General features: G+C 45.6%; 1 protein-coding gene across 3 annotated transcripts in view; it reads right to left on the reverse strand.

Moving 5' to 3' along the window:
* Positions 1–1,541: 1,541 nt before the first annotated feature.
* Positions 1,542–12,037, reverse strand: part of TASL (TLR adaptor interacting with endolysosomal SLC15A4) — a 197,857-nt gene continuing 187,361 nt past the window's right edge. For all 3 annotated transcript variants that reach the window (XM_078656099.1, XM_078656100.1, XM_078656101.1), the window contains one exon: positions 1,542–2,557. In XM_078656099.1, the coding sequence (XP_078512225.1) occupies positions 1,722–2,555 (834 nt within the window). In that variant the 5' untranslated portion in view covers positions 2,556–2,557 and the 3' untranslated portion in view covers positions 1,542–1,721. The remainder of the gene's footprint in view (positions 2,558–12,037) is intronic.

Consider the following 12,037-nt stretch of genomic DNA (forward strand, 5'->3'; position numbering starts at 1 on the left):
GAGTAAAATGTCAGCCTAGCTATAATGTCCCACTACCCTTTCTTTTTTTCAGTAAATATATATATAAATGCCCCCCAGAGGTTAGTCTCTGTAACAGTCATCTCTTCTGATACTAAGCATTAACCTCAAGTGGAAGATCTTTTCTTCCACAGAAGTCCTGGAAATTTAGGTGAGTGGCCTTTGGCCATATTAATCTTCTGACTATTTGCTTGTTTTGGAGGATGACTTTCTTTTATGAGCTCCGACAATTGGCTTTATTTATATGATTGATGCTAATTTGAATCTTGCTAACTATTTTTGCCTTCTATAATGAGTCTTAAATTTTGAATGAACCTTCATAGTCTTGACTTTGAATTTTGCCCTAATCAGTTAAAAGCTTTGACAAGGTCATGGGGAGGATCCAGCACTGGAGGCAGAGTCAACAGTTGTAGTGGGAGGTGGCTTAGCTAAGGCAGGTATGAAAGAGCCATAGATACATTTAAAATCTGGGTCAGGCATTTCAAGATGGCTTTAGTTTGCATGGAGAGACAGCATGCCTTGTTTGTGCAAGTGGTTAGAAGTATTGTACATCAATAAACACTCAAGTTTCACCATGATGAATGAATTCATTAGGATTGTGTTTTATTAAGGCAGAGAAGCGCCACCCCTACTGCTTTTGAGCAGTATAAAAGGAAGGAAATATAAAATGAAAATAACTTTGAGTTATTATCATTTTATGTTTACTTTGTGGGTGGGCATGGGAGCAGTGGTGTGTCCACTCTTAAGTGTGCAATGATTGTTTGGTCAGCCCTTTGGGCCGCCCAAACCAGTCATGCACTCTTTTCCCATTCTTTATGCAGGCTGCATTACAGGCTGCGTGGAGAACAAGCCCAGGCCCCCATCCCCTGGTTGAGCATTGCGGTGTTGTGATTGTTCAGGGGAGCCTGGCTGTTCTTCCTGGCTTCCTGTCTCACGGGGAGAGCAAAGGAAGGAATAGAAACAGAGGACCCGGCGGCAAGGTAAGAGCATCATATATATTCTTTTATGTTTCTGTTTTACATCGCTCAACCTCATGTCCCCATACCCCCCTCCCCCACCCCCAGGCCCCACCCTGCCACACACGAGTCATACCAGCCTCCACTGGTCGGCACATATCCTGGTGGATCTTTAAGAGAGAACCCTCTAGCTCTAAAATGGACCCTATGAATGTGGACTGACCTAACTAGTACAAGAGATCTGGTGGACTGCGATACAGGATGGATGGCATGGTCTTCATTTTTCAGTATGAGGGGAAATACATAACCTCAGTTTTAGCTCGCTAAACATCAAGAAGCACAGGTTCATCAAGTACTAAATAAAAAGGAATCAATGGTGCATGCCTGTAAAACAAGGACGAGTTAGGGGAATGCATATATATGTTAAATGCTTTTAAAAGTTATTAGAGAAGTCACATAATGCATTATGGTATTTCAACACAGGATTAATATTTAAAATTTGAACATACTCTAAAGCGGGACTCTATATATATCAACTTGTAAAAGTAAGAATCAAGCAAGGCATCATCTTTTTAAACCCCATCTCTGATGGAGAATGTTTTCTTCTCAGAATATATTACATCATATAAACAAAACAAATCATTTATATACAGCTTCAAAAAGACACATTGATATGATATCTATATATATGCTTAGTAGGGGTTAATGTAATATATTTGGTTTGTACCAATGTAATTGTTTTCAAATTTAATGTGTGTTGCCTTCAATCGAAATTTGCAGCTGAGGTGTGCTGATTTCAGCAGAGATTTTCCCACTGGTCAAACGCAACAAACAGCTTATCACCATATCTTTGGCTTTTGTAGTTTCCATATTCTGCTCTCGTGATATTTGCATGCTGATCTGGTCCACATTGTTCATGATGAAATCGGAGGCCATCATTTGATTTGGGGAGGAATTGTTGACCATTTTGTCCATTACGTAGTTCTTATAGAGCTCCATCAATTTCTGCTCTAAATACTCATTAAGAACTGAATTGGAAAGTGGCTGCTTTTGCTGTATAATGCTTTTATCTTTGCTACTGCCTCTTCGCCACAATGATGTGGTTCCGCTTCTCTTCTTGGAAAGAGATTCAGGAGATGCTACAAACTCCATCGTTGGAGGTATCTGACAGGAATCTAAAAATGGCCTATCACAAAATTCAAAAGTGCAATCACTTGAAAAGTCTGTCATTGCTGAGTTCATAGGCATCACTTGGTCCCCAGCAATGTGCAAATCACTGTAGTTTGTGCAAATGCTCTTGCATGATGAAGGAACTAAGTACATTTCTCTATTTAAATGTAAATCTCCTAAGATTTCAACAACTGGAGATGTATGCCTTTCATGGAATGAAGAACTTTTCATTTGCGACCCTAAATCTTGATAGCATATGGTGTCTTTTGAAATCGCCATAGAAGTATAATTAAAGCCACTTATAGATTTTAACTTGGCGTTGTCAACAGGTGCAACTTCTTGATAGAACACAGATGTCATATTCTCCTCTGCCCAGTAAGAGATTCCACAAAGATAGCCTTCTGACAGCATTCCTGAAGAAGTAGAAATATGGGACATTTCATTAAAAATAAGGAAAGGTTGCCACTGAAATAAAGAACAGGAATATGGGAGATTAGGAAACCTTCATTTTTAGGTCGAGCTTGGGTGGGCAGTGCATGCGCTGCTACTAGGCATACAGTATTGGAGTATTGCTCTGAAGCCCCGCCCACTATCCGCCCATATTTTTAATTGGCTTGTGTCATTGTCCTTCATAAATGCTGGCTTCTGAGTCATTATTAGGCTTGTTAGTTCCTCCTTTGTATCGCCTTTTTCTGCATTTGCTACCTCCCATAACAACTGGACCTTTTGCTTGTCTTGTTACCGCTCTGCATTATCTTGGCTGTGAGCACTATTTTGTTTAATAATTCGCGCCTCTTCCAGCCACTACGTCGCAGCACGCCGCCTGCTTTTATTTTATTTACTATTGGCGATCCGCTGTAACTATAGTGGGTAAGTATCTTTATTTATTTATTTTATCAGCGCGGTCCACTTTAAGTATAGCGGCCATGCTTACTTTAATTTTTTCTTGTTTGTTTGTTTACTAGCATCCATGTGGCGCTTTCACATTCATGGAGGCTGGCCCTTTCTTTAGACATGGCACATCTAAAACAAAGTTGCATGGCTGCTATTAAAGTGAAAGCGCGGCATGGACGCTTTTACAAAAAAATAATTCTGTTTGTAAAATTGACAAGCAGATGTTTTTGTTTCACTTTAATGTCCGCCACGCCCCTTTCTTTAAACGCGGCTTGTCTAAAGAAAGTGGGGCAGTCTCCATGAATGTGAAAGTGCTGCATGGGTGCTAGTAAACAAATATTTGCAATGCAATTGGTTTCGCATTTTTGAGAGTTTAAGCTATTGCATTGCCAATAGCTCAAACTCTTGTAAATGCGAAACCTATTGCATTGCAAATGCTTGTTCCTCTAACGTGTCTGGTGCTCACTCGCACTGTTTTAAAGCTTTTAAATACCACAGCATGGTTACTAGATATCATTTGAATTGTTTTATTACTTACGCAAGTCTCAGTTATTTTCTAGCAAGAAACCAAAGCACACAAAACGAAGAATTCCGCCTCACCAACAGCCTATTTATATTCACAAGTGAATGTTCCTATTGTTCCGATAACTCCTTTTCCCAAGTCATTTGATGGACAGTCTGAGATACTGCAAACTTTGCTCATAAATCGCAGATTGGTAGACAACCCGGTTACTAAAAGAACACAATAATAAACAAGCATTTGCAATGCAATAGGTCTTGCATTTGCGCTCTTTATACCTATAGTCGTTGCTTTCGAGAAGCAAGGCTGACCATAAAAGAGGTGCAATTACTTTCAGTCTTGTTTCTGATAAACAACAAATATAAGTACAAAGCTGGTGTTTACGCACCACTTGCAGGTTTTAAAAACACACAACTAAAAGGCATTGTCATTTACAATGCCAAGAACTCAGACTCTTGCAAATGCGAGACCTATTGCATTGCAAATGCTTGTTGGGCTCTGAAAAGGAGGCAGCAACAACAATAGGAAGGCAGGGACCATGACACCAGGTCATGCATTTTAACCGCATCAGCTCTAGCGGTTTTCCCGCTGTGCGCAGACTTATTTAAAATACCGCGTTACATGACGTGCTGAGCTCGTCATGAGCGTGCGAGCGGCGCAACTCATGACGAGCTCAGCTCGTCATGAGCGTGGAAGGGGTTAAAAGCCTAAAGGAGGAGGTGGCTGCAGTCAAAACAGACATCAGTCTTTGAATGCAGAGCAAATGTGGCAAGAGGAGAGCAATATTTTACAGCCCTGTTTACAACAGAATTCTGTAAACCCTGAGCAATGGTCTACAGTGCTCACAAACTCTGAGCAACAACACATGTAACAGGGAAAGTCCTTGAAAATGGGATGAGCTTTTAAAACCCACATCTTGAAAACAGCATGATTCGCAGAGACAGCGCGATCACTGCTGAGGCGAGACCTAAAACAGAACGGAGGAACGAAGGAGACACGATTGCAAGGCCTAAAGTAACAAAGAAGAGAAGTAACAAAGGTGATAGAGGCAATGAATGGAAAGGGTAGAAGGAGATAACAACTTTTTAGGAAGAATACAGAAGAAAACCAAAAAATGTAAATGTGTTTGTATAGCGCACTTCTACCCAGAGGTCTCGTAGCGCTGTATTCATACCGCTGTGGAACCCATCCTGGCTTTCCTGTGAAATGTCCACTCCTGGGCACCCCCAAGGTGAAGCCAGGCATCCAAGTGCTGCTGGGGCCATTGTGGAGATTAAGGGACCCATGATTAGACTAGGCACCGAGGCGAGAATTATCAGGTCCGGGGAAATTGAGTGCAAGAGCGGCCAAGGCGGGAATTGAACCCTGGTCCGGGGCCAGACCTCTGCATCAGGGTCTGCCGCTCTAACCATTGAGCCAAGCTTCTCCATAAAAGAAACGAGGTAAGATGTATTATGGTGAAAAGAAGGAAACATAAAAATGAGGCTGTAACACAGATACAGAAAGGAGATTGATAAAAGTGAGACAAAAAAAAGAAGCAGAGAGAAAGAAAGACATTAATAAGGCAATCCCAAAATGAGAGAATATTGAAGAAAAAGGTAGGTAAAAAAGGAAGAGATAAAGGAAATAATTATCAAATCAGAATGGATGTAGGAGAGTAGGGTCTGCTATCCTATGGTCACCCCAATTTTTGCTTTTTGCTTCACTGGTTTTTGACTTAATGTGGCTGTGGGCCTCCTAATCAGACCCACAGCCTGCTGTTCTCTCTCTAAATTCACATACATGTACTATAGGTACATCACCAATTTGGTACTGGACACCTTATCAGCCCCTGTACAATGAACTATAGGTGCTCAAGGCATAGGTGCATCCAAGGCCTATCAGGGGCTGCATCATATCTTTTGCCACCCCTGGCTGGTACTTAAATCGACACAACTGGCTGATCACTCAGCTGGGGCAAGGTGGTGTAATCACCCCTTGCTTAGATATAGTACACCTATATCTAAACCTATATCTGGACACATATATACCTATCAGTCACTCCTATGCCAGGCATTAACAATCATGGAGGCAGAGTGCTTGGTTTTATGTGAGATGGTGCTCTAGCATGAGCTGAGCCTGTCTGCAGTGTTCGGAACCATTTCCTTACTGCTGTTCCAGGATATTGCCATACCATATACTCTTAAGTGCATTATAATCCTTGCGGTTATTGCTAACTTTGGTTTGGCTTTATCAAAACATGTCGTGTTTGGTGTCATACACTTTGGAATACTACCCCCTCGCCAGTTCTGGCGACGGGGGTAGCATTCCACCCTTCTAGAGGGAGAAGACATGTTACTTTACTTAAAACGCAGTTAATCCTAACCAGAGCCTCAGCATCACAAAATGGATACTGCTGCCCTGACACAAGTCTGACCTCCTGCTGCTGACCAAAACTTGGCAGGGGAGGCCTGGACAAAGAGTTTTCTGTCACAGGGAGGTGCTACACCACCCCAGACACAAGATAGTGGATTGGAGCAGGGAGGGTTAAAAGAAACTAGACACTGCCTGGGGCACACAAGGTGTCCCATGCAAAATCCAGTCAAACCGGTTCTGGGGCACTCCAGCCCCAGTCCTGGCGCGAAACTGGACAAAGGGAAAGGGGTGTAACCACCCCCTTCCTGGGTCCCAACCATAGGAGGGACCTAGCAGGTAATCCAGCCCCCAGATTTGGAATAAAGGTGGGAGCAGTGCCGCCAGACGGTCTGGGTTTCCCAGAGCTCCGCCGAGATGCCGCCATTGGGAGTTGGGGTTCCGCAGGGCTCTGTGTTGAGCCCCACATTATTTAACATCTTTATGTCCCCGCTGGCGGCCTTGGTGGAGGCGTATGGGGCCCAGATCGTCTCATATGCCGACGACACGCAACTCCTCTTCACATGCGGGAAAGATCAAGAGTTTGTGGGAGAGAGAATCCGGGACTGCCTGGCGCTGGTCTTCGACTGGTTCCAACGGAACGGTCTGAGGGCCAACTCAGGCAAGTCCGAGATTTTATTTTTTGGTTGCGTTGCCGATCCGGAGTGGCAGCATTGGTGGCCGTCCGACATGAGTCCTCCCGCACAGTCCTCCGTGGTGGCCAAAAATTTGGGCGTCAAGCTAGACAATCAGCTGTCGCTCCGAACTCACATTCTTGGCCTGGCCGGCACTTGCTATGGACTATTGAAAATGCTCCGCAAATTTTTGCCCTTGTTATCTGAGGAGCACAGGAGGATTACTGTGCAGGCTCTGGTTGGTTCGAGGCTAGATTATGCCAACGCTCTTTTTCTCGGCCTCCCGGACTATCTGGTCCAGCGCCTTCAGGTGGTGCAGAACTCTGCTGCCCGGGCGATCTTTGGCTTAGGGAGGCGCGCTCGAGCTTCCGGCCTGCTCCAGGCGCTTCATTGGCTCCCCATCAGGAAGAGGATTCAGTTTAAATCCTTGACCCTGATGCATAAAGCTCTGCATGGATCAGGAGCGGGCTATCTGCAGCAGAGACTATCTTTCTATCGTCCAGCTCGTTCCCTTCGTTCGGAAGCTCTTTTAAAAGCGGTGGTTCCACGGGTGAGGAAGGCCCGTGCGGGAGGGCAGTCTTTTGGCTGCAGAGCCCCCCAGCTCTGGAATCTGCTTCCTTTTTCTCTTCGGAGCACTGTCAATCTGCTCCAGTTCAGGAGGGGCCTGAAGACCTGGCTTTTTAACTCCCAGTCTGTTTTCTAATTTCCCACTGTTTTTGCATGGTTTGTTGTCTGTTTTTAGCTGTGTTGTGTTATTTCCTATGAGTTGAGGGTGGAAAGCGTCGGGACACTCCCTGTGAGTAGCTGTACGCTATACAAAAACTGAATAACATAACATAACATAACATAACAATGCACATCAGATTATCCTGACTGAAACTTATGAAAGAAAACTCTGGACCCTTTGACATCCTACTCGACGTAGAAGACTGAAGAATCTCCCTTGTGGTCAAGGAGAGACCACCCTGTGCAAACAAGCACCATCCAGCACCTCACCGTTTGCTTTGTTGCAGTTCCTGCTGGAACTCGAGCAACAGAGATCATCAAGACCCAGCTTTCCTGCCTTCCAACAGCTCGATCCACAGTCCCAGCGCACCCGAGATCCGTGGAGGCGACCTGAAGCGTGGGGCTGGCCATCTTGGAAATACCACAAAGTGCTGATCGTGCAACTCTCGAGGATCCCTCGATGCTGTGCATTAGGGTTTGAGAAGCCCTAGCCCAGAGAAGCTTTTGCACCAAAGATCTCCCCTCCACACTCATCGAGTGTTGCGTTGGGCTTTTTTGCATTTTTCTGCTCGATGCATTGGTCCGGTAGCTTGCCCGTTGGCTAGTGGCCCCAGTACCAACGAAATCTTGAATTTGCTCTGCTAGTCTGGTTGCTCCAGACTGGCCCTCACTCCCCTGAAAAGGAGCACCCAATTTGACCTTGCTGGTCCAGTCAAGAAGCGATCTTCCAATCCTGCGTGGGTTGTACTTGCCAAGGCATGTTAACTCCGATCTGGAAGCCGACACAGCCGACAGCGAGAGCCTTTGTGGGACAGCTCGTGATCCACTCCTAAACATCCTCGGTGCCCCAGAGTCCACGTGGCAGCGGAGACAAGCTTCATGTCAACAACCTGATTGCGCCCGACATCGCCTGGTTCCTTCCTGGTCACTGGCTAGTGACCCAGACTCTGTCCCTTCTGCTTTCATGTACTCTACATCTTCGATCCACACTTGGATCCAACCGGACTCTTCTCTTCTGGCCGCCTGCAGCATCTTCATCTCCAGGCTCCATAGATCTACACGACGAAACTCGACACGCTTTTGCACCTGTGCACCCGCTTCCTGTGGGTGAGGTAACTCTTGAACGCCGGTGCTCCTGTAGTGGTTTACACCTCTAGTGTCCAAGTCTAAAGTTTTGTCCTTCTAGTCCAGTCGGAAGTCTCCTAAAACTGTAACTCGATAACTTTTACGCACCATTGACTTTGCATTGGTGCATGCGTGTGCTTTAAGCGCTGCACCCGAATCCCGCGGGCTACTCCCGTCCTAACTGCTGTTAGTCCAGTGTAGTCCCAGCGATTCCCAAGACCTTAGGACTTACCACTGTTCGATTAGTGATACTTATACCACTTTTTTGATATATGGTTTGAGTGGCCACCGGCCTCATCCATAATTGTGCAACTTTCATATGTTATATTGTGCTTTTGTTTAAACGCTTGTGCTTCTATACTCATAAAGAGTACAGGGGATTATGCTGAGAATAAATACACATATTTTTATAATATATAACTTGTGTGGTGTCCTTTCATTTGATATTACAGGATTGCATATGGTAAGACAGCTGGCTTCACATGCCCTCTTGAGTTAAGCCTAAGACTGCTTGTGTCTATGCTACCACTAGGATAGCTTGTCTATAAGGTTGACTTTACAACCACCACCCTAAGGGACTGTTTGGACTGATACAAGGTGCCCACAGAACTGTGGACATCATACAACAGGCCAACTTTTCACATTGGTGTGCAGCGGTTGAGATTTGAGCTTGCTGTTGTTTTACCATTGCAATCTTTTTATCAAATTGAAAGATCACATTAAGTACCATAGGTACATATAAACAAAGCTTACATATTTAATGTCTATTCTACTGAACTTAGTAGTTGTAGATCAAAGGGAGTAGCACACCCTGCCTACAACTCACTAGCAAGGTACAGTAGGAAAACACTTAGTGTAGGTAAGTGCACCACTTACACCTCACTAGAGTCATGTCTGGCACAGGTAAAGCTTCCAGCTCTCTGCCTGTGGTAGGTGACCTGACCAAGGCACCTTCCAGCTATGACAAACTCAGCCACAAGGACTTGAGTGCCATGTGCACTACAAGGGGGCTGAGAAAGGGTCACAACCCTACCATTCCTGTCATGATAGCCATCCCAGAGAAGGATGATCTTGAGAAAACTAGAACAGTTCCCTCAGGTAATTCAGGAGAAGGAGTGAATCCCCCAGATACTGAGAACATCACCCCAGAGGTAGAAGATGAGGAGGTGGACCCAGAATCAGAAGGTAATGATTCGGATCAGGATCAAAGGGATAACCGGGTACCAGTTGGATTGCTTAACCAAGCCAACTTGGACCTGCATGGGAATAGAGGAGGCCAGCACCTCCCCAGGTCCCAAAACATAATTCTCCCAGGCAATAGAAGAGAGAGATCTCCTTCCAGGGAATCTCACCTTTCTAGTGCCTCAAGGGAATCTCAAAGGGGAATGACTTCCCCCAGAGAAAAGAGCATAGGGCCAGGATGAGGGCTGTCCGACTCCAGATAGAGAGGGAAGAGGTAGCCTTGGCCCAAGTTAAACTTGCCTTAGCAAGGGAACAAAAACTGTGTGGGGAGAAACCCGCTGGTGGCAGCATTATTCCTAGAGAGAAAGACAGGTCCTATGATAAGAGAAACCTGACAAAGATTGTGCCCCCCTACAAGGAAGGGGATGACATCCACAAATGGATGACTGCTCTGGAGAGAGCCTGCATGGTACAGCAGGTTCCTCAAGAACAGTGGGCAGCAATCTTGTGGTACTCCTTTTCTGAGAAAGGGAGAGACAAGCTCCTCACTGTTAGACCTGAGGATGCTAAAAACTACTCTGTCCTAAAGAGTGCTCTTATTGATGGGTTTGGCCTAACCACTGAGCAATACATGTTGTTGTTCAGAGATACCCAAAAAGCTCAGACTCAGGACTGGACTGATTTTGTTGATTGTGCCACTAAGGCTCTGGAGGGTTGGCTGCAGGGAAGTAAAGTCTCAGACTATACAGGATTGTACAATCTAATAATGAGAGAACAGATCCTTAATAACTGTCAGGACCAGCTATTGCATCAAAACCTTATTGACTCAGATCTGACATCTCCCCAAGAATTGGGAAAGAAGGCAGACAAGTGGGTCAGAACAAGGGTTAAGCAGAAACCCCAGAACCATGGTGGTGATCAGAAGAAAGCAGACCAGAAGGGTGGGGATAAGAAAGAAAAAGAAAAAGACCAGAAGTCTTCTTCAGGCCCCCAAAATAATTCTAATAAGGAGGGTGGTTCCCAGAATGGAAACAAGAAGAAGAAGAATGATGGGCCAAAGAAACCTTGGTGCAATTTCTGTAAATCTACCTCTCATTGGGGTAGTGAATGCACCACGAAAAATTCAGTCCCTATCACTGCAGCCCCTAAGGCACCTGCACCCTCTAGTACAGTCAGCAGTGGTGGTACACAACCCAAGGCTATAGTGGGGTTAACCCTGGGTACTGAGATGGAGTCTGGCCTAGTCAGAATCCCTACTCAGGCAGTTCTGCTATATGATGTGGACATATCTGTGTCCACCCCTATGAGTCCCAATACTTTGGACAAATATAGACAGACGCCTTTAATCAATGAGAAACTGGCTCAGGCCTACAGAGACACATGTGCCAGTGTCACTATGGTGACACCTAACTTTGTGGACCCTGGACAAATCATACTAGGTGAGAACTACCTAGTGATCAATGCTAGCAATGCCACTACTACTCAAAGTGTGGCTGTTGTTAAATTCTCCTGGGGAGGGGTAACTGGCCTCAAGAAAGTTGTTGTGAGTGCAGACCTCCCAGTTGACTGTCTTTTGGGCAATGATCTTGAGGAATCCTTATGGTCAGAAGTGGAGTATAGGACTCATGCAGAAACACTAGGGATTTCAGCACATGTCCTTGTTGTAACTAGGTCCCAAGCCAAGAAGTGCCTACCTGAACCTGTGGTGGATCTTGAAACAATAGACCAACCACAACCCAAGAGGAAGAGCAAGAGGGTAAAGGCAGCGCCTTCCCACTTGCCCCAGGTTGAGGATCAGCCCTCTCAGGAGGATTGTTCTGTGACCCAAGAGGAGACTGTCCTGGAAGAACTTGAACATGATCAGGTTGAGTTTCTGGGGAAAGGGGGACCCTCAAGGGCAGATCTGGGGCAGGCTCAGTTAACTTGCCCTTCTCTTGAACCACTCAGACAGCAAGCTGCTGCTGAGGCTGCCGGGAATGCTCAAGGTACCCATAGAGTGTATTGGGATGATGGGCTCCTTTATTCAGAGGCTAGAGACTCCAAGCCTGGTGCTACCAAGATGTTGGTTATACCTCTGCAATTTAGGGGCTTCCTTCTCACCGTGGCATATGATATTCCCCTTGCAGGACACTTAGGCCATAACAAGACTTGGGACAGGCTTGTCCCTCACTTTCACTGGCCTCACATGTCAGAAGACACCAAGGAGTTTTGTCGCTCCTGTGTCACCTGCCAAGCCAGTGGCAAATCAGGTGGCACCACAAAGGCCCCCCTTATATCTCTACCTGTGGTGGGGGTGCCCTTTGAGAGAGTTTGGATAGACATTGTTGGGCCAATGGATCCCCAAACAGCATCTGGGCACAGATTTATCCGGGGGTAGTGGTACACCCAGTCAAACTAACTGGTGCACCCATGAGGTGGAC

Source organism: Lissotriton helveticus, chromosome 8, assembly GCF_964261635.1.
Source record: "Lissotriton helveticus chromosome 8, aLisHel1.1, whole genome shotgun sequence".
Taxonomy (NCBI): Eukaryota; Metazoa; Chordata; class Amphibia; order Caudata; family Salamandridae; genus Lissotriton; species Lissotriton helveticus.